General features: G+C 40.9%; 1 protein-coding gene and 1 long non-coding RNA gene across 13 annotated transcripts in view; one reads left to right on the top strand and one right to left on the bottom strand.

The window, feature by feature from the left end:
* The window catches only part of LOC147024233 (WD repeat-containing protein 19-like), a 137,192-nt gene that overhangs the window by 88,234 nt on the left and 24,714 nt on the right, over positions 1-24,244 (bottom strand). For 10 of the 12 annotated variants that reach the window (XR_015058933.1, XR_015058934.1, XM_085883940.1 and 7 more), the window contains 8 exons: positions 14,875-15,047; positions 13,899-14,013; positions 13,688-13,797; positions 11,659-11,781; positions 10,860-11,009; positions 10,246-10,390; positions 2,399-2,609; positions 325-484 (listed from right to left, as the gene is read on the bottom strand). Coding sequence is in view for 10 of the 12 variants with exons in the window: in XM_085883940.1 (XP_085740066.1) it covers positions 325-484; positions 2,399-2,609; positions 10,246-10,390; positions 10,860-11,009; positions 11,659-11,781; positions 13,688-13,797; positions 13,899-14,013; positions 14,875-15,047 (1,187 nt within the window). In the remaining 2 variants the exon portion in view is untranslated. The remainder of the gene's footprint in view (positions 1-324; positions 485-2,398; positions 2,610-10,245; positions 10,391-10,859; positions 11,010-11,658; positions 11,782-13,687; positions 13,798-13,898; positions 14,014-14,874; positions 15,048-24,244) is intronic. The other 2 variants (XM_085883942.1, XM_085883943.1) reach the window with 2 other exon arrangements.
* LOC147024234 (uncharacterized) lies at positions 5,477-15,024 on the top strand. Its single transcript, XR_015058935.1, has 4 exons — positions 5,477-5,608; positions 9,334-9,441; positions 14,178-14,244; positions 14,886-15,024. It is a non-coding gene; the product is annotated as an uncharacterized LOC147024234 (long non-coding RNA).

Below are 24,244 nucleotides of genomic sequence, written 5' to 3'. Positions count from 1 at the left end.
TGAGTTCCAGTATATTGGGGCAATCATCATTTGGAATAACCTGTGTGAGAGTGATGACCCATCCAGGACTGTACTCCCAGCCAAAGAAACTGCCTGAGCAGCCTGATGTGCCTTTATGGCATGACAGGAATGGTGATATTATTATATCCCCAGGGAGAGTTGTTTCTTGACTTAATTTTCAACAAATGTGTGCATTTATCATTCATTACTATTTATCATTTCTAATTAACAAATAATCCAGAATAAAATGTTTGTTATACAAGCTTTAACAGAATGCATGAAGAGTTTTTAGAAATTCCGGACATCATTGTCTTGACCCCACACCTTGGCATCTTGAAGAGCAAGCACCATGGCAGCATCTCCCATTCTGCGGTACACTTGACTTGCAATGTCCAACTCTCCATGATAAATTGCTGCTTGAGCAAAATGATTCCAATTTGACTGCAATTGAAGCCTCTCACAGATTGGCCAAGTGTCTGCGAACCTGGAGAAAAATGGATGATTAAAAACATGAAGGTATCATAGTAATTAGAACACATCCTAACAATTGTATATCTCTCCTTTTGTGATTTGAATATGTTGCACCCAAAAATATGTTATATTTTGCTGCAATCACCACAAGAAACATCATCTCAACATTAAAAACGCAAATGATATTGCAGAGTCCTGGCAGTAGCCCAAATCCAAACCATAAGGCCTCAAATCTGAGTCAACGTTAAAATGCCTAGTTCTGAACAATTTTTTTTCGACGATGTTTAAAATCTTTATTTTGTTTGGAATGAATTATATACTTAAACACTGTAGAACACAAATTGCCCTTGCAACACTGGTAAAGATGGTAAAGAGCTGACAACACCTGCAGGAGCCACCGAGAGAAGTCATTTTAAAAGGCAGATGCAGATCGAATTGCTCCCTGGAATCGGAATTGTTCTCCACTTGGTGCTGCTGTGCCAAGCCTAAAGAGAGGCCTGCTGTGTCGGGCCTCGCCAAACAAGCTGCATCCCTTCTTCCTTCCTCGGTCAGCATGCAGAACGATCAGTCTACCACCACCTCCCCCCCCCGCACCCCCACGCACCCCACCTTGCCAAGACTGGAACCAAACTGCCACCAGACTCGTTGCCAGGCTCTACCTCCAGGTATGCCAATCGTTTGGTTTGTGAAGACCCTAGCCTGTCCCAGTAATTGTCAAGTGAATGGTTAAGGTAACGGTTAAGCTGAACGAGTTATCCTGGTTATGGGGGAAATATAATTGTATCAAATTGTTATAGTACAGAACTTAGCATCGTTTCTGAAGTTGCTGTAATGAGATGCTTTTCTCTCCTCCTATTTCCCCTCGCCCTTTTATTAAATTTCATTAATTTCATGAACTTGTGTCAGCTGGTTCATGGTTCCTCATTGAGCTATTAACCCCGGTGTGATTAAAAAAGCACAACTGTGGGAAATTGGTGCCATTACCTCACAGCAGGCTTTATAAAACCACTACTGGATCCTCAATGCCATTGCTCAGGCTCGTTCTATTTATAGGACAATCCAGATAAAGCAATACATTCTCGTTAATGCTATCTGTATGCCGAAAACTGAAGTAAAGGTCCATTCGGCTTTCCTGGCGGATGCGATACGGTCACTTCCGCGGTCACTTCCGACGATCCGTCACTAAATTGGTGATCGTGCAAGTGGAGGAATTGACATCGAACCACCCCCAACTGCCCTCCCATCTCGCCCCCCTAACCCCCCCCCCCCGACATGGCTGTTATGATCTACATGGCTGGTCTTAGAGCATGGCTAGGACAGATCTACCATAACATTGGTTTGTCAGGATTGGGATCCGGACACTGTTCCGAATCTGGCGACCGCAACAGTATTTTACAGAATACAGTGCAAATCATATTATATGATGGTTACCAATATCTCCACCGCCGACCTGCCATTCCTTTTCAAAAGTATAGCATGAAGAAACTATAACAGCACTCGGTAAAGTGCATACCTTCACCAGGCTGAACAGTTTACATTCTGCATCCCACTGATTGGCCACATCTGGATTCGGACAAGAACCAACATCTAATCAATTTGTCCTTGTCACACACCCAACCTGTCCACCAAATTTTGTCTGAATCTGTCCACAACGTTTTGTGATATCCTGCTCACAGAGAACAGACAAGGGTGAAAACATAGCCTCCACCCAACTTTGCTGACGAAGGTAAATAGTGTTCAATATTAAAAGGACCATATATTTTCCTGTGGGGTGACAGAATAGCTCAGAGGTCGTGTACTCACCACTTGAACCATCTAGTCGGGTTTCATTCTCGACTCGACGATTCTCACCAGTATTTTGCATGAGAAATCGGCATTTGTATTGGATTTAAGTTTTTTTTTTCCTGACTGCATGGTCATGACTCACCTTAGAAGCATGAGGCTCTGTGTGAACATGTGTGACAGCTCCACTTTGCTGGCACTGTTCACCTTTTGGACTTCCAGGAAAGGGTGTGATTTCAGGATGACAGAATCAAGATGAGTACTTTCTGCTTGACATGTCAACTCCCCATTGTAAAGCAGCAAAGGATTGTGGTTAAACTGCAGCTTGCTGGAACCCGCCAAGATAACTCGTGGCCCTGCCAAGGCAGTTACAAGAAAAAAACAATCATGTTACATTTGTAACGTTATCTTTTCTGATCTTTATTGGCTCATCTCACCAATGGAAGAGAGCATTGGGCTGGAAACTAACTTGAAGGAACCACCTAACACACCGGCAGATTTGGGGGGGGGGGGCAATGCCCCCTCCTTTATTTGTTTTTCAATTAAGATAAAAAATATCCCGTATTTAAACGTGAGTAACAAAGCGAAATGGAACCCAAGTCCGTGGAAATCTTCTTCCAGCCACGACAGATATCGTGGTATTTGAATAGAGTGATGAGATTGGCTGCATTATTTTTCAAATCAGATTAACAGTTGCCTGCAGACTATAATAATGCCCATACATTACAAGAGATGGAACAGAATGTCGAACCCTAATATAAAACTTAAGCTTTCACAGGTCCCCAGCAATTTATTTTGAAAAAATTCCTGTTTTTTTATGCATGGTGAATGGAAGATAATGAAAATGATATTTAAAACACAAACTCACTGTGCAATTTCCGCATCCACCTGTCGATCATTATATCCGCCATTTCAGCCATTTTCATCAGTTTATACAACCAAGAAAACACATTTTGTATTTCCTGGGTTTTCCCCATTTTCCCGTTAGTGTGGGGACCCTGTAATTCAAGTTTTTACTTCGAGTATAACGATTTGATGGACCTCATCTAAAGAAAAGCTAAAATGGACATTAGGAAGTTTTTTGTAAAAGCGACTGTTGAGCCGCCGGTGGATGATTCACAACAGGATATTATAACTGCCCCAGGTCGGGCCCAGCCACTGCCGCTTAGCTCGCCTCTTGACGCCGTATCAATGCAAGTACAGCAAGATGACCTCAAACCTTTGGAAGCAGTGAGTACAGGTTCTCTCAGCATGGATTCTATAGAAGATGACGTGAAAAACGTAAATATTACAGATCTCGGAGAAAAAAAATCATTGGGCCTAATCAGCCACATTTGGTTGATTTTTCAAAGAGAATATTTGGAAAAAAAAGTCGTTCTTTTTCAGTTTTCTACTACAACAAATTCCCTTGGGTTGAATATTCTGTTCAACAAGATGCTGTGTTCTGCTTTCCCTGCCATCACGTCTACTCAGAAAAAGCCTGTGCTGAGCATTCATTTATCAAAAAAGGCATGCAGGATTGGAAGGAAATTATGGAAAAATTGTCTAAACATGCCATCTCCCAGGTTCATTTGAAATGTATGGAAAAGTGGCAAAGCTTCAAACATGGCGAAGAAACAGGATCGGTAGCAGTGAAGCTTTTGGAGTCATAAAGCACCATTGAAAAAACAGGGATTACCGAGCAAAGGTTTGTGACATTGTCCAGTGACTTTCAAAGCCTGGCTTACCATTTCCTGGGCACAATGAGGGAAAGGAATCGAAATAGAAAGGGAATTTCCTTAAATTTTGTGATTTCTTTTCAAAGTATGATGAAACTTTTAATAAAAGGCAGGCGAGTTATTTTAATTGCACAAGTCCTGAATTTCAAAATGAAGTGCTACAGATGTGTGCAGACACGGTGTGGTTTGGTTCTCAAAGAATTTGTATAGGCGGTGAATAACACCGGGTTTTTTTGCTATAATAGCAGATGAGGCCAGACCGTTTAAGACAGAGCAGCTTTCAGTTTGCATCACATATGCAGAAAACCTCGAGATCAGTGAAAGGTTCCTGTGCTTTGGCAATTGCTCATCGTCCTGAAATGCAGAAGGCATTTGTACTGCCATGAAGAAAGCTTTGGAGACAAATGGATTGCAGAATGTGCTGATAGTTGCCCAGTCTTATGATGGTGCTACGGTTATGTCAGGACACGTAACTATGGTTCAGCAGCGAATTAAATGAAAGATGACAATCTGTTTGCAATGTATGTACATTGGGTGGCACACAAAGTCAACCTCGTCCTTGTGGAGTGCTGTAAAGTGAGTCGTAATGATATGGGCTTTCTAAATGTAGTAGAGAAATTATATTCAGTGCTTGTGGAGCCAACCAATCATCATATTTTTATCGCCATGCAGACAGCTTTGGGTCTAAAGCAAAAATAGATTGTGCAGCCCAGTGATACATGTTGGGCATGTAAGTGGAGAAGTGTGTTTGCAATAAAAACACATTACACTGCCATCATGTGGTGTCTTAAGAGATCTCAATGAACAAGGCGAAAAGTGGTCAATGGAAGCAAATGGCCTTTTTCATCTTATGACTGGAGTTTCATTCAATGCCTCCTTGATTATCTTTCACGACATTTTGAAAGTTATTCATGTTTCTCGCAAAGGACTTCAAAGCATTGACACCACAGTTGTAAACGCTGTCTCTATCATAGATAACCTGAAAGTGTACTTTGAAAAACTCAGAAGTGATGAAAGCTGGAATGATATGTGGGAAGAAATTACATCATTCTGTAAAGACCATGACATTGCAGTGCAGTTGCCAAAAAGAAAGAGAGCAGGGAAACTCTCGGCAGCTATTACGGACTTCTTTGTCCCAACAACTTTGGGTCAAAGAAAGCGTGTAGAAGAGGCAATAAATGCGCATGAAACACTCATAACTGTAACCCAACCTCAAAAAAAATGTAGTATCAGCAGTTGTACATTCCTGTTTTGGATGCTGTAACTGCAGAGTTAGAGAGACGATTCTCAAAAGAATCAATGGAAATTTCTGAAGCATGTCTCATTGATAAGATGTCACAAAAATGGCATTCATCAACATCCACTCTTGCAGAAATATGCAGACCCACTCAAAATAAATCCACAGCTTACAGCTGCAGAAACGGGTGTTTTTACCAGGACGGAATCTGTTGTTACCCTTCAGAGACTTCAAAAGAATAGACTCAGACAATGTACCCAAACTATTACAAACTCATTCAGTTAGCTCTCACATTGGCAGTCGGGAAGGCCACTTTGGAACGAAGCTTTTCTGCAGTGAGACGGATTTGAAACTGGTTGCGCTCAACCATTTTCTTCACTGGCTCTTCTTCACATAGAAGGTGATTTAACTGCGAAGCCGATTCCAGAGGACATGGCGCATGATTACGCGAAACGAAGGGAGATGATTGCACCTACATTAGTCTTTAAGGGAAGAACAGTATTTGGGATAGTATTTGAACAGTATTTATAATAAGACATGTTTATGTATGGGAGATATGATTCATAAAGTGCTCCTTAAGTTTTTTTTTTATTCAATAATTTGTTGTTATGCTAATGCAGTATTGGTGGTAGCTGCTAAAAATGTCAAATAAATAGGCTAAAACAAAAAAAACAACGGTGATTAAATAATGAATGTAAACTGCATTTGTGATTTCACATACACTGGAACTACACTAACAAACGGAAATTTTGGAAGTCAGACCAAGCAACCCATTATATATATTAAGCTTGATCCCACCCCAAATGGAAAAGTCAGACTATGCCTATGACCTAACATTAACAAGTTAGCTTTGTAATGGATAAATACGAATATAGTTATTATGCCAAGTGGATTTGTTGAAAGGTATTTAAGGGGCAGATAACTGTAAAATGATTTAAAATATAATCTGTAACACTGTGACTCAGCCACACAAGGAGTGCATATATTGTTTTAATCTTCTGAATGGAACCAGGCCAAATGAGATGATGAGGTCAGCAGAGAATGCTTGGTTAGCATTTGTGTAGTGAATGGATAAATTATTGTAATTTGGTCTGAGGACTGGCATTATGTATGTATGGATGATACTTCACATGTGTACATGAAGAAGAATTAAAGTGCATGGTACTACCAGTTAATGCACACACACACACACACACACACACACACACACACACACACACACACACACACACACACACACACACACACACACACACACACACACACACACACACACACACACACACACACACACACACACACACACACACGTCATATTTCTGAATATTGCCAGATGCTGAAAGGCCCGTTTGAATTAAAAAGTCTCATTATCACTTGTCTCCCAAGTCCCTCCACTTGCTTGTTGCATCCACCTATTGTGCCACTGTCAATTTGGTGAATTTATACAGTCTGTCACTTTGCTCTTTTATGACCCTTGATTTTATATGTTAAAATATATTAAATAAAAAAGAACTTGTTTTGAAACAAATTATCCTTCCGATCAGTCCTACTCCATTGATTGGGAATTTCTGAATAGTGTTTTGTATTCTTGTTTCAGTGTTTTTAGCTTCTCACTGGCTTGAACTGCCAATTGATTTTTCCAGGCAATTTCAATTCATAAGACAGCTTGAAATACAGTAAACACTCCAATATCACGGGTTATATCGTGGATTTATACCAATTATGGGCAACCTGTTGTCTGGTTGACTATGGCTTGACAAGGGCCGTTATCGTGGAATTTCATTTCGACCAATCGCAGTTTTTGAGCTGAGATGAGTCATCGCTTGCATCCCATGCATGAACAATTACCTGCCATTACGAGCTTTGTGGTGTTTCTGGTGCACCATTTTTAGTGAGCCCAAATGTAAAGTGATGGACAAAGTTAGTTGTACCAAAAGGCAGAGAAAGGTTACGATGTTTGGCGAAATGATTGGTTCGACGAGAAAATGCTGCATTTGTACAACAGTCTGCCATTATGGGGTCAATGATTGTCAGTAGAACCTTCCCGAATATAATGCTTTGTTATTCCTAGTTAAACCTTCATTTTCCCTCAAATCTCATTCCCAAACCTTTATTTTCCTTCATACCTTCATAATCCTTCAAAACTTAATTCCCAAACATTCATTTTCCGATTCCGTATTCGAACCTTATTGCAAAATACTTCATTTCCGAGAACTAGATTTGTACACCCGTTCTCGAACACACATTCTCCCGAGCCCCCGAGCTAAGCCTTTTGATTTTCTATTTACGGCAGAGTACAATGGGGTACGTAATATGTTTACAATTACCCACCTCACTGTGTTGGAATAAATTTAAAAGGTAAAAGTCATGTTTTTGTTTAAGATACACTGTATTGATTATATTTATGTGTTTATTTCAATATTAACATGATATATATGTATATATATATATATATATATATATATATATATATATATATATACATATATATACATATACATATATACATACATACATACATACATAAAGAAATAAATAAATATATATATATATATATATATATATATATATATATATATATATATATATATATATATATATATATACACGAGGTGTGTTCAAAAAGTATCCAACCTTAATTTTTCATGCGTAAACAAATGAAGCTAGGGAGGCGTGGTTTGGTGCATGTATGTAGGCGATTCTAATTCGTATGCGTGAATATTTTCCAGCATGCAGAATCTGTCAGTCGCCGACAGACCACCGATGAGTGAGGAAGTGTAAGTGAGCGCCGTCGGATTTTCGTTTTTGACAAAATGATGGAAAAACTTGAACAACGCTACTGCATCAAATTTTGTGTAAAGCTTGGCGATTCCCAAGTGGAAACGATCTGCAAGATTCAACAGGCCTTCGGGAACGAAGCAATGGGCACCACACAGATAAAAGAGTGGTACAACTGCTTCAAAGATGGTCGCACATCAGTGGAAAGTGAAGCACGTTCTGGTAGGCCCTTAACATCCCAAAATAAGATCCTCATTGACTAAGTGAGGACCCTGCTGATGCAGGATCGTCGAATCAAGATCAGAGAACTTGCAGACGAGGCGGGCATCAGCATTGGATCCGTTCATTCCATTGTGACTGAGGATTTGGGCTTAAGGAGAATCTCAGCGAAGTTCATGCCAAAGCTGCTAAAGATCGAGCAGAAGCAACTCCGTTTGGAGATTGTACAGGACATACTGGAGACTGTGAACAGCGATCCCAACTTCTTCAACACAGTGATCACTGGCGATGAGACCACAGTGATCCATCATTTTGTCAAAAACGAAAACCTGACGGCACTCACTTACACTTCCTCACTCATCGGCGGTCTGTCGGCGACTAACAGCTTCTGCAGGCAGGAAAATATTCACGCATACAAATTAGGATCGCCTGCATACGTGCACCAAACCACGCCTCCCGAGCTTCATTTGTTTACGCACGAAAAATTAAGGTTGGATACTTTTTGAACACACCTCGTATACATATATATATATATACACATATATATATATATATATATATATATATATATATATATATATATATATATATATATATATATATACATATATCTTCTTCTTCTTTCGGCTGCTCCCGTTAAGGGTCGCCACAGTGGATCATCCGTTATGATCCGCATAATGATTTGGCACAGGTTTTATGCCGGATGTCCTTCCTGACACAACCCTGGTCACCTCTTACGAGACAGGGACATGGTACACCTATTCTAACCGGGGCATACACCTGGCCCAGTACACTGGTACTCACTTCGCCGACCTCGGAAGGATGACAGGCTGAGTCAACCTCCTGGTGTGTATTAATTCAAGCGGCCAACGGGGCTTGAACTCAGGACCTTTTGGATCCCAAGCCGCTACCCTAACCACTACGCCAACACCAGGATATATATATATATATATATATATATATATATATATATATATATATATATATATATATATATATATATATATATATATATACATATACAGTATTCATACATACATATTGGAGGGAGGGTTGCCTCCTACGATATTGGAGGGTGGCCTGTATACTGATTCATTAAACTACTCAATTGTAATTGATGCTGCACAGAGTCGTCAGACCATGGCTTGACTTGGGCCAGAACATGAGATGGTTCTGAAGAATGGCACTGCAAGCTATCATGGAGAGCACTCGGCATCTTTCCTTCCTTGTCAAAAGGTACGTGCGTGATGAGTGACCAAAAGTGATGATGTAAGCCCCCTATACTGATGTTGTTCAAACTTGACACACATATAAGGAATGATGGCTTACATAAGCACGACATAATTTTTCGAGATCCAATCCAAGATTGTCGACTGGCGGCCATTTATGTTATTTAAAAAACCCCAGTGTCGAACACATCCATAACCATTTCTCAAATATGCATTTACCGATGTTGTTCAAACTTGGCACACAGATAGTGAATGAATGGCTTACATATGCACGTCATTATTTTTTCCATACCAGTTCCAAGATGGTCGACTGGAGGCCATTTTAGTTGTAAAAAAAAACATGTTGAACATGTCCTCAACCATTTCTCGGACATGCATTTACCGACATTGTTCGAACTTGGCACCCAGATAACGAATGATGGCTTATATAAGCATGTCATTCTTTTTTTTTTTTTTAGATCAGATCCAAGATGGCCGAATGGTGGCCATTTTGTAACTTAAATGTGTCCCAAACCATTTCCCAGATATGCATTGTCCGATTTTGTTCAAACTTGGCAAAAGCACAGTACATGATGGCATATACATGCCCTTCACTTTATTTTGTGATTTGATCAAAGATGGCCGATTGGTAGACCGACGGCCATTTCAGTTGTACATAAATATGGCCTAGCCCTTTAACTCCATACAGAAAAATTACTAAAAGAATGGGGGCTATGACATTTTATGTCTTCTTTACTTGTTATTTCACCTTTTGAACTTGACTACTAACATCCAACCATATATGCAAGACCACAAGTGGTGATTGTCTCACCCATAATTGCATTTTTGTGGAAGGCGTACGTGAAGACATTTTCTTTGTTAAATGCCACAAAGATGGTGCGACTGGACAATGCAATATCCCACAGAATGCCATGCATTGAGGAGACATTTGGGATTTCCACCTTGGTCTTCTTTACCTACGTAGAGCTCATGATCACAAAAACTATAGCAGTTTGAAGTATTACATATCATTTATGTTTACGATGCCTCATGCTTTTTTTCACTTTTTCATACACGAGTATTAAAAACTTCTGTTGGAGTTGAAAATTGCTCCTTTCATTGTCTAATTCTCTCTAGTACTGCTTAAAATTAAACAATGATGCCTTTCACACTGCACCTGTGCATCACTTACAATGCTGCCATATTATTGTCCTCTGAATCGCAGCATCTTTAACAAGTTTACCTCCATTTACATTTGTACTATAGATTCTCACACACTAAGTCTGGCTGTTTTTTTTACCATGTTTCCTTATCGGTGACCCAGCATAATCTCAAGCTACTTGTAAGCATAGCAGTGGGCAATAATGAAAAAGAAAACCATTGAAAAATAATTAAGTATTTATACATGTGCACAAACATTAAAATATAATATCAACAACAACTTACAGGGCTGTATATATAGCCATTACCACTGGCATCCATGAAAGCAAGCTGAGTACCCAGAGGGTCTGGAAAAAGCCACTGTATACCCACTTCGTGCTGGAAGTCAGTTAATAGCTGCCAGTCTTCCAGAATAAAGTAACAGATAAATCCAGCCTGTGTAAAGGCAAGATGGTAAGTGTCATTTTCTGTCATTTACAGAATGATAATAAACTCTCCAAATGCAGGTTGCATTTATTTTTCTGAAGTTCTAAAAGTTCCCCAAAAATTGAGTTCATTCTCAAAGCTTGTTTACCATTGTAAAAGGCAACATGAAGCATTTCTACAGCCCAATAGTACTGTTTCTCGATGATTCGAAAAAGCACCATCTCTGAATCATCTCTGTAATGATATCTTCTGACATGTTGTCCACAATGTGATGGACTGAATTGAAAGTAAAAATGTCCCTTTTCCTGTTCCATGCTGAGTTTCCTTAAACAAGAGAATGCCTTTCTATAGCCAGGTCAAATCAAGTTATTGTTTTAGGTATGCACTTTAGGTATGTATGAGTACAAAACACAGAGACAGAGCCATAGACACAAGATAAAGATATAGAGAGAGAGACAGAGACAGAGACAGAGACAGAGACAGAGACAGAGACAGAGACAGAGACAGAGACAGAGACAGAGACAGAGACAGAGACAGAGACAGAGACAGAGAGAGAGAGAGAGAGAGAGAGAGAGAGAGAGAGAGAGAGAGAGAGAGAGAGAGAGAGAGAGAGAGAGAGAGAGAGAGAGAGAGAGAGAGAGAGAGAGAGGTGAATTACATCAGTGGCGTAGATCAGGAACTCAGGGGTTAGAGCATGGCTGGTGATGAGTCCGACATTTTCCCGCACTGGTAGAAGGAGAGTTTTGTGCTCCCAAGAGGCACTGATAATGCTGTCTTCGATCTGTCCATAGTATTATAATAATGACCAATGTAGGTATTCATCCATTGTCAACAAAAAAGAAGCAAAATGTTATGCCATCAACGAAAATTGTTTAGCACTGCTAGAAACCATTCAAGAGAAAAGGCATTTACAACAAGGATTTAAAAAAACCACATAGTCAATATGTTCTCAGCCAAATTCCTCCATTTTGATTCCCACTAAACTTTCCTCAATACCCACGTTTTAATAATCACAATGTAAGTCATAGTGTTTCGTCAGAATTCAAATTTTTTTTGGAAAACCTCTCAAATGCTAAGTGAATACCACATGATGCTCTACTTTTAACCTAAATGCAATAAAGTTTCAATCTGTACAAGATGGATTGGAGCTCACAGGATGGTTCAGGTTGGGTGTATTTACTGAGCCTGCCATAAGCAGTGCAGTTTCATATTCACATGACAAAAGTGCAGTATTTAAGCAAAGAAGTCAAACTTCAAAAAACATCACCATTATGTCAATGTCACATTTCTTACCGAGCACATACAGATTATCCACTTATCGACGTGCCCATGTGAAAGATTGCATAATGATATTTTCATGGCAACAGATAAACAAGTTCACATGTGTAAGTGAAGGTCTAACTTCCTTGCTTATGCAATGGAATTTGCCTCGTGTTGGCACAACTTGCAGATGGAAAAGTCAAAAAAAAATTTGGGGTATGGCAATGGTTTGATACAACTACTAAGGAAACATAAGGAACATCCAAGCCAATGCATTTTTCACATGGACAAGAGATCAGTGCAAATATTTTGACCATAGAGTTGTCTTCAACTGGGATGATTTATGTCACATTCACCAAACCTTAATATATGCTATTCAAATGAGGAAAAGGATGTGGGTGATGGATAATCGGAGAGGAGAAAGGATTGGAATTGCAGTGTGGTGGGGGGGAGGGGGCAGGGAAGGCGGGTCATGGCAGGTGACTGCAAAAAGGTCACAAGGACTATGTCATTTTCAGAAGTAACGTTTCCAAAAACACAGAATTAAGAATCCTAAAGAAGCCATAATAGTATGTAAAAGATGAAGCTTCAAGAAAATGCATGGAAATCTGAACCTGGATTAACTCCAAGTCATTTCATTTATTGAGTGTTTACACACACAACATTAATTATACATTTATGGTACTTTAGGCTTTGCTCAGACAAGGCTTGAAATTATGTTAATTGTTTTTTCTCTTCCTCTTCAAAATAAGAAAAAGTCCTTTCCATTATCAAATCAATTTCCTGAGTCTGTGATATTGAGCTCTTCCCTCCAAACTGTCAAGAGGGCAGCCAGTAAACATTTTGCACTGTCCCTTACCCAGGGACTTTTGTATTCCGGTTAATTCTGCACTGCCTTTGCTTGCCTTCAGCATTCTCCACTTACACTAATGTCATTTGTCTGCATGTCCATTATCCACCTGTGTCCCTTTGGCCTGTTTATAAAAGGCACAATATATTTACCTAGCCAAATTACTGAATGCTTTAAAGCAAACAATTACAGTACTGTACTTGTAATTTGACAATTACAACAGCAACACTGTGGTGATAAGTGCCGTTTTCACAAATTTATTCAAAGTAGTTAATAATGATAATACAATGAGTTCCCTTTCAAGGAACTTCAATGCAGGAGGAGGCCATTAGGTGCAACAAAGCCTGTTTGTCTATTTTTTATTTTTTTTGCACTGAGCCTCATTGTCTATTAATATTATTAATGGTTGTCTATTAACACTGAGCCTAGTTGTCTTCTTGTCACATGCAAATTCAAGATGAAGCATCAATATCAATAATATCAAGCAACAGAAAATCCCACTCCTCTTACTCTGACCTCATAATGCTGAACAAGCTGGTGATTGGCTGCAATCTAATAACACAGATAACCCACTGACCGTATGCAGCTGAACTTTTCCTTCAAAGGCAACGGCAGCATACTTGTCATTCAAACTCACAGCTTTCACTGTTCCATTGTACTCCTGCTCTTTCAGAGGCTGCACATTTCCTGTCCAAACATGTTTCACATGTCTGATTGGTCAGCCATTTAAGCCATCTTAAATACATAAGTTCCATGCAGTCAGCATGCAAGCTGACTGTTGAGCGTACCGTTTTCTAAGATAGCGTAAAACCAAACACGATTGTTCAAGCATACGGCCACGTGATCCGGCCCAGCACCGATGATGCTGGGTTCAATGTCGATCTCCAATGTCAAAGAGGGTTCCTGAAGGAAAATATTTTGTGGCAAAGCGGACATGTGTATGCATGACAGTGTGCACCTCAAATGTAAAGTATTGCTTCATAGCAAAAGGTATCATTTGTAAATTGTGAAATTTCTTTTTGTGAATTATAATTATCAATGACCTATCCAATTTTTTTATTTCCAAGGCCAACATCAAAGTGAAAGATACGATGTTCAAGGAACACGAGATTGGCATTTACACACAAGCCAAATGTAAGTTGTAAACCACCACCAATTACTTAATTTGTTATTTTGCCACTTTCAAAAACCAAGCAGTATAAATGCCATCAACACAACTGCGACATGACATGCTGCAGAATGATGGACAGACCTTGTCAGAATGCTTTCAGGCCCAGGAGAAAACATGCAAACAAGAGAATAGCCAGCAAACAATACATTGCTGCACCTTTCCACCAAATTACATGGATTAGGGGGTGTTGGTGAGATGATCTATTTTTACAATAACATTCTGGATGGTAAAAGAATTTATAATACACCATAAGCAGCAAAAACCATGAAAATCATTACTGCCAAATTGTCTTGTGCAAGCCAAGGCCCAAACAAATGAAATAAAGCATGAAAAGCATTAAACAATTCAGTTGGCCTCTCATTGACGTGCTTTGCTATCAAAATGTGCTTTGTTGGGCAATTAAATGTGCAATCATCAAAATGTGTTTTATTATCTATCCCCAAAAGGCTGAATGCTCTTTAGCCATTATTAGTGTAAACCTTTTCTTCAATCAGTCAGGAGGTAACATTGAATGGTGTCATCACATGGTTGACAAATGACTCCCATTTTACAACTATGAATGAGTAACTACGAGCTTTGTGGTCATAGCATACCTCTTCCACAGGGCTACATATGGTGACCTCACGTAATGAAGTGAGGTGCGCGATCCGCGTTCCACAAGCTGCCCCTAATTGTGGGAGACGTGCCAAGAAGACGTGCAATGCACCACGCTGTGTCGCCACAGCAAGTAAGTGTCCATCAGCCACCCATTGAAGTTCACCAAGGCCTGCAGACCAAACTTTTCACTGTTTTCAGATTCTCATCTCTTCAGACTGAAACTCTACATTTAAATGATTTTTGTGAATGCACAATCAAAAGGAGCACTTTAGTTAAGAAGTAAAATGTCCAAGGAGTGGGACATCATTCCTGCACTTTGGTAAACTACTGTACAAACACAATACAGTATCACAAACATTACCAAAACAAGCATGTGGAATTTTTGTCTTCCGGTGTACATTATCATTCACTTATTCTCGAGTCACTCTTCCCTCTTCACCATTGATATCGAATTGTAAAAACAACAAGTGACTATTACACAAAACCCCTTTCGGATAGTGACCCATGGTAATGCTCTGTGGAGACCACACCCATAGTTTCTCACCTCTCCTTCACCAATCTGCCAATACCATAATGAGATGTATAACCCCTACTTTCAACACTGAAAAATGTCATCCATATGAGAGAATACCTTGCTAACAATGTCAATTGTGGGTCCTGGAAAAGCGTGTCAAATGAAAATTCTCACTCTTTTGTGACAAACTTTTTAATGTAGTTCTTGCCCCGAATACTGTAGTTTGGTTTTTGTTGTGTTTTTGAAAAAACAAAATTGAATCGTACTGAGTAGTTTGGTTTTTGTTTTGATTTTTTATTTTTGGTGCGATTCCAAACTCTCTGCCAACGGCATCCAAGGCCAACTGTGCACATGGCTTACTGACTTCCTCTACTCTCGTAACCAAAGTGTGGCTCTCAGGAGAATCCTTTCATCACTTCTCCCTGTCAAGGCTTGAGTGCCCCAAGGCAGTGTTCTCGGCCCCACATTATTCCTAATCTTCATCAATGATCTCACTGACTCTGTGGAAAATCCTCTTCATCTATTTGCTGATGACTCTACCCTCTGCCGTGATATCCCTTATCCGTCAGACAGGCAGGCTGCAGCCTTTTCCCTCTCTTCAGACCTTGACAAAATCACAAGCTGGTCAAGCACTTGGAATATGTCTTTCAATCCTGACAAATCTCACACTCTCACGATCTCTCTCCGTAAGGACCGCCTGGCAACCCCCTCCCCCATCTACTTAATTAACAATGCTTTTGAGGAAGTTCAGTCATTGAAACTCCTGGGTCTCACTCTCAGCCATTATCTTTCTTGGGCTAACCACATTTCAAAGTTGGCCTCCAAAGCAGCTGCCGACTGGGCATCCTCCATCATACAAAGTCCTTCTTTGGCACACCTGAACCAATGTTGTAGTCGAGTTCACCTGGTCCGAGTCTGAGTCCAAGCTGTCCAATTCGGAGTCCTACAGTCTGAGTTTGAGTCTAGTAGTCCTGAGTATTGTAAAGTGGCAAAAAATAGCGAATATATTTGTGCCTATGTATTATGTAAATGAAAACAATAAAATATCAAAACTGACTTACAGTGTAACTTTTTACTTACATCAATATTTTATTGCATATTATGGCCCTCTTGCTGTATTTTGCTCATTCTTTCTGTAGCTCATTCTTGCTGTAGTTAGCTCATTCTTGCTGCAGTTTTTCTCATTTTTGCTGTAGCCCTTTTGCAGAAGCTTGCTCAAAAACCTACATAATAACAAATAACGATAAAAAATTTAAATGGTAAGAGTTCGATTCCTGACACCTTGATATCATTCAAGGCCTTGTTAGGCCTTTTCAAATCAACAAATTGTTTTAATTAAACATATAAATGTTTGGCTACAGACAATTTTGACATGTATATATTAAACGCACATGTCTCGAGGTTAAATGTTGAATTAAAAATGAAACTTTATTGAGAAATAAGAGAAATTAGGTTGCATTTTATTGGAAAAAAACAAACAAACAACATTTTAAGTACTTTATAGTCAACAAACCTTACATTTTTGGTAATAGGAGAGATGGGGAAACTTCTATATTAACCGTAACACTTAATTAAAAAATGACATTTCAGTGCTTTCAAGAGCTTAAAAAAAATTGAAAACATTTAATCAAGTTATCCAATATTGCATACCACTTTAAAAGAAAAGGATTTTTTTTTAAAACATCCAGAGATCAAACAAGAAAGGGAAAAATTATAATATTTTCGGCAAGAGGAGATAAATGCGATCTTACATGTCAACTTTCTAAGGGTTTAGATTAAGATGTTTGACTAGGAAGTACTACATCACAAAATAATCGGCTTACACCCAAACGGGTTTGACGGTCAGCTCGGATACAAAACTTGATGCAACTGAGTGTTAATCAACCTTAAGGCCCGGTCACACCTTGACGTTTGAGCCAACGTATGCCGATTTTTGAATTTTTTTTCTAAAACGCTGGCACACGTTGAATACGTTATGGGTAAGTTTTGATAACATTGAGAGCACGCTGAAAAACACTGCCATACGTCGTTGTACGTTGGCTTTAAACGTTGTACTTTTTGGTTGTCCTCAAATTTTTTCATGCTTGAAATTTCACGACGTATGCCGGCGTATGACTCACACGTTCCGCTACGCTGGCCACAGGTTGTATGCACGGTCTGCGATCGTTGACAGACGTCAACACATGCTACTTGTAAGTTAATCATAAGTTGAGACACGCCGAGGTAATGTTTAGCGTACCCGAAACTTATTTCTAACCTATGATTAACGTGTTGTTGGCACGTTACGCGATCGTTGCCACACATCGACAGACGTTACTTTTAAGTTACTCATAGGCTGAAAGACGTCGGTATAATGGATCGTCCTTGCGTCAGCGTCCACGGCCACGGCCAGGACACTTATTTGCAGCATTCTTCAAACTTTTCTTCGGCATGACGAGAATGTTCACACTTCGATGTCTAGCTTGGCTATGATTCCAATTGTCCAACGGCAGCGTCTATTTAAAATAGTCGAGTTTGAGCGTTTTAACACGTTCAGAAGAAACGCTTCAAATTTCCAAACCCCAGCGTCAAAAAACAAAGGCGAGTGACAGCAATTTAAATCGTTCATTGTAAACAATGAAAATAGGTGAGTGGTACCGTTTAAAAGTCGTTGAGTGTAAAAAAAATCCAATTGTTGAGCGCAAGCATCTACTTTCAATAGTGGAGATGCAGCCATTTAAATCGTTGAGTTTATCATTTAAATCGTTAAGTCGTTAAACGCAAGGACGATCCATCATAACCCACACCCTCCCCCTCACACTCACCTACTACTGCCAACATGAACAAACTACTACTAATACTGATACTGATACTGTTACTGCTGACATGGACATCGACTCAAAAAGGACTCGAAAACACTGTTGGGTTCCCCTTTTATGAACACCATTTTTATATACCAATTCCCAAAACCGCTGGGAACACGTCTTTATATGGCAGTTGTAAGCTAGAAACACGTTAATTTATTTTTTTTGTCGACCGGAAGACGTCATTGGAATACGTCTACATACGTCGATGTGTGTTGGGACTACGTAAAGAATTGGTTCAAAGCACGTCAAACATAAGTTAGAAATAAGTTTCGCGTAAAAAAAGACATTACCGCGACGTGTTTCGACTTATGAGTAGCTTATAAGTAGCGTTTGTGGACGTGTGGAAGCGTCCACATATCGTGTGTACAACCTATCCCCATCGCATGCGGAACGTGTGTCATACGCCGAGTACGTCATAAAATTTTGAACATGTTTAAAATTTCTTGACGTACTCTACTTACTACGACGTATGATAGCGTACTTTAGCGTTGTACTCACGTATACCAAACTTACTCATACCGTATTTGACGTGCCCCAACGTTTTAGACACATTTTTCTTAGGTCGGCATACGCTGGCAAGATCGCCAAGGTGTGACCGCGATGTTGTCACTTCCATTTATACGGCAGTTATGATTCGAATCGTTGTGCGTCAGCCTTTTAATAGGCTACGTCACGACATCGTCGGCGATGCGTGCAACGCGCTATGCCTAAGTTAGACTATCGTTGGGCATCGGTTGTGTAGGCCGACAACAGGTTCAGCATTCGTTGGTATAAGTTATCTATAACACAACGAAATGTTCTGTGTCCGGTACCAATGCGTTATACATAAGACCAAGTCGCTATGAATACGTCCGAATCTTTAAAAAAAAACATCAAAAGTTCAACGTAAGCCAGCGTTTTAGATACATTTTAATACGTTGCCATCGCTGGCTAAAACGTCAAGGTGTGACCGGGCCTTTAGCAACTACGGTAAATGAAAACAGATTTCAAATTGATTTTAAAATAAACGCGTAAGGCCGCTCGAAGCAAAAATCTTCAAATTCTAGGAATCATTTCCAACATCGTTATACAATTTTCAAACCCGTGTTTATGGACGTGAAATAAATACTCTAAGTGTGTATTTAATGGCTGTATCCAGGACAGAGCTGGACCCCCAACTAAAAAGGACCGCTCGGGCCACCGAGAAGCTCAATCACTCGCTGCCTTCACGTCTGCGTAGCATCACGTGACCAGCCAGCTCGCCGTCGGATGAAATGACCTAACAAAATCTTAAAACGTCCGTTTTTCACCGGAATTCTTTCAGATACTTGTAGAGCACATCCCCAAACCATCTTAAATATAAACAGTAATCTCACATACACTACGAATAAGCAATCCCTCAGGAGGACAGGTTACGAGGTGAAGCAGTGAAAGCATGTGGTGTCCCTTCCAGAGTCTCATAGTTATTTGAATTGAATATATTGTTGCGAATTCACGCCCGCCGGCGTGCGAACAGCCACGTAACTCGAATCGCGGCACGTCGCCCACCGGACGGACAATTCCGTCGTGACCCTCTCGGACTAACGCCGGGAACTAGTCATGGGTGGGTCTTTCGGCCTCACCATGATCGTGCCAATCGCCCCCCCCCGCGTGGGATAGGGTTGTTCGCCACATAACCGTGGGATAGGGTTCGGGTACCTAAGTACCCACACGGAGGGCAGACCGGGCGATCGCACCTCGCTGCAGGTCGACTTCGGACACGGGCCACTTTACGCGACCCGTTCCGTACTATCGGGATAACCGAGCGGTGTTATCGTCAACCTCGACGGTTCCGATTAATTATCGGGCGTATTAAGCCCACTACCAACCCTTTACGTGAAGCAAGATAGAGCTTCAATTAAAGAAAAGACGAAGCCAAACGGGAAAAACAGTTCAACATAATGCACATTTATTCCGCGGCACACGGAGAGCACACATATACAATTACAACAATTATGCACCTACAGCAAATGCTACAAAAGAAACACAACAATGCAGATCTACAACCGACTACGCGTGCACACGGCAACACTTACACAGTTTTACTTTACAGATGGCGCCAACCACACATTTACTCAAAAGCAAAAGAAAAGGGCCACCCTCAAAGACAAGGGGGCAGACGGGGCCTGTGGGCCAATATTTGCGCAGGGCCTGAAAGAGCGGTCAGGTCCTCGAGACCGGGTGGATCCTACCCGTGTCTTTGTGATGAGCCGCCAATGTGGTGGCGCGGCGGCGCCCCGACTCCGCGCTCCTTCGCGGGTTTTGTTGGCACTGCTTGGAGTGGGGTGGGAACGGGCCCCCCTTTTTGCACTATCTCAGCGCAGGGGGGGGGGAAGGGGGGAATTGTTGATGCTCTGGGGAAAGAGGATAGCTGGCTTGCTTGGGTCCCGCGACGAGCGACTCCACTGCGAGCTCGTCGCCGACCGCCGTCTTCCTTGCCTCGGACCCGAGCTATTCGGCCTCTTCCCCAATTCTCCTCAGCCGACTGCAGCAAACCACCTGTACGCCCTCGCCTCCCAACTCACTCCCCGCTCCTCCAAGGCCGACTCCGCGCTCAAACCGACTCGACCGTGCTCCAGGCTTCCTCTCTCTGCAACTCCGCGACAGACTCCGAACCCCGGCAGACTGTGAGCTCCACTCGGCTCTCCGACCTCTCCAGACTGACTCTTCACAAACTGACTGCCGCTGCCACACTCTGCTCTCCAAAACTGACTGCCAGATTCGCACCGCGCTCAGCGCTTTATAGGCTGGCAGGAGAACCCATATGCAAATTTCTGGATCAGAACGAGCTCGGGGGTGGAGCCACGCTCGCCCATTGGACGGAGGGAAAGGGGCGTGAGTCTCCCCTGATCCTAGAATTTGCATATCGCGATTCTACTCCGACGCGCCTGGAGGCGGGGCCAAACTGCCCCGCTCTTGCTGATTGGACAGATCAGAAGTGGGCGTGTATCATTCCAGATCCGAATTCTCCTCGGAAAGGCCGCACTTTGCACTCACGGTTCTGCCCGCGTCCCGTACGAGGTCAGGACAGCCTGACGCTCGGCGTTCAAAAGTGGTGCGGGAATGGCCGCAGAAGGAGAGGTGAAGGTGGTGGAGGGTTTATTGTGGTGGTTTATGGCCATGGCGAGGTTTGGAATGGCGGTGATGCGATGTTTGCGGGAGCGAGTTGTGAAAGTAAAGGTCGTGGCTGTTGGCGTTGTTGTTGTTGTGAAGCGGCGTTGTGGTTGGTGGTTGTGTGATGGCAGTTGAGACGTGGTTGGTTCAAAATAAAGATAGAACAGAAAAACGACTATCTCAAAGGGTCGCAGCCCGAATGAATCGCATTTATTCCCTCGAAACAACGGGTTTGGGGCTAACTACACATGTACTTACAGAGATATCTCACTTACGGGACCTGAATGGTGGTTTGCGAATTTCCTCAACCGTAAAAAAAAAAAAAAATATATATATATATATATATATATATATATATACATATATATATATATATATATATATATATATATACATATATATATATATATGTATATATATATATATATATGCATATATATATATACATATATATATATATATATATATATATATATATATATATATATATATATATATATATATATATATATATATACACATATGTATATATATATATATATATATATATATATATATATGTATATATATATGTATATATATATGTATATATATATATATATATGTATATATATGTATATATATATATATATATATGTATATATATATATATATATATATATATATATATATATATATATATATATATATATATATATATATATATATATATATATATATATATATATATATATATATATATCTTCTCCTTTCCGCTGCTCCCGTTAGGGGGTCGCCACAGCGGATCATCCATTATGATCCGCATACTGATTTGGCACAGGTTTTACGCCGGATGCCCTTCCTGACGCAACCGTGGTCGCCTCTTATGACACAGGGATCTGGTACACCTATTCTAACCGGGGTATACACCGGCCTAGTACACTGGTATTCACTTCACCGACCTCGGAAGGATGACAGGCAGAGTCAACCCCCTGGTGTTATACGACTTGGTATATATATATATATATATATATATATATATATTCAGTGGCCCAACGGGGCTTGAACTCAGGACCTTTTGGGTCCCAAGCCACTGCCCTAACCACTGCACTAACACCAGGCTTAAGCCGCTGTCACACCTTGACGATTTAGCCAGCGTATGCCGATTTATGAAAAATTTGTCTAAAACGCTGGCACACGTCGAATACGTTATGGGTACGTTTTGTATACATTAAGAGCACGCTGAAAAACACTGCCACACGTCGTAGTACGCTGGCTTTAAACGTTGTACTTTTGGGTTGTCCTCAAATTTTTGCATGCTTGAAATTTTACGACATATGCCGGCGTATGACTCACACGTTCCGCTATGCTGGCCATAAGTTGTAGGCACGTGATGCGATCGTTGACACACGTTACTTGTAAGTTACTCATAAGTCGAAACACGTCGAGGTAATGTTTAGCGTACCCAAAACTTATTTCTAACCTATGAGTAACGTTTTGTAAGCACGCCACACGAACGTTGTTCACCCTTCACAACAGATTACTTGAAAGTTCCTCATACGTCGAAACACGTCAAAGTAATGTTTAGGGTACCCGTGACTTATTTATAACCTATGAGTAACGTGCTTGGGAATTATTTGTAAAGCATGTCCTACGCAAAATACGTATGTAGACGTATGTGACGTCTTCAGGACGACCACAGAACTTACTGAACGCGTTCCTAACTTTCAGATACCGTATAATGGCGTATTTGCAGTGATCCGGGGAATTGATATATAAAAAGGGGCTTCGCAGGAGGAACCCATCTTTTTTTTAGACTTCGTGGTGAGTACATGTCCATGTCATTCTGAGAGATGGAGGATACGGCAAGGCTGAGACGACAATACCTACCTGTCCTCGAGCATCAACATGACCTCATCGAGTTGACACTGCACCAGTTGCGTGCCAATAGAGCCGGGAGAAGAAGACGTGAACGGAGGAGAAGGACCTGGGTCAGATCATGGATCGGGAGGCGACGCCATTACGTCATATATGACCAGCTCATGGTGGAACTCCGGAACAAGGACCATGCATCCTTCATCAACTTCCTGCGAATGCCCCCAGCGATGTTCGACGAGCTGCTAGCAAGAGTGGGTCCAAGGATAACCAAGCAGTATACCTTCTACAGGGATCCACTTGAGCCTGGCATGAGGCTGGCACTGAGCCTGCTGCTGTTGGTGCCGTGACTGCAGTGCTGTGGAAGCGATTTAACTCGTTCAATGAAAACTATTTCAATTGCCGAGCACCAGCGTCCAAAAACAATAGGCGAGTGACAGCCATTTATTTAAATCGTTCAGTGTAAATCATTTCAATAGTCGAGTGGAAGCAATTTAACTCGTTCAATGGAAACGATTTCAATTGCCGAGCACCAGCGTCCAAAAACAATAGGCGAGTGACAGGCATTTATTAAAAGTGAAGTTGCAGCATATGAATAGAAAACCTCACGTAATCGTCGACGATACGCTGCCACGCTATGCATACGTTAGACTATCGTTGGGCATAGGTTGTGGACGCCTAAAACACGCTAATCAATCGTTGGTATAACTTATCTATAAGTTATCGAAGCGTTCTGTGTTCATTACTAGTACATTATGCATTTATCCAAGTCGTTTTGAATACTTTAAAAACTGAAACAAAAAAATAGTTCATCGTGGGAATGAGAAGAAAAAAAAATTCGCCGAAAAGAACATCGAACAATGGTGCAAAGTAGTCTCCTATTCGTGGACGCAACGAGGATCCATCATCACCCACACCCTCCCCATCACGCTCACCTACTACTACTGACATGGACCTACTACTACTACTACCACTTCTACTACTACTACTACTACTACTACTGACACTCTCACCTAATAC

Source organism: Eptatretus burgeri, chromosome 6 (assembly GCF_056783735.1).
Source record: "Eptatretus burgeri isolate ZD-2024b chromosome 6, Ebu_testis_v1, whole genome shotgun sequence".
NCBI lineage: Eukaryota > Metazoa > Chordata > Myxini > Myxiniformes > Myxinidae > Eptatretus > Eptatretus burgeri.
The sequence above is the reverse complement of the archived record's forward strand: the minus strand, read 5'-3'. Positions and strand labels throughout refer to the sequence as shown.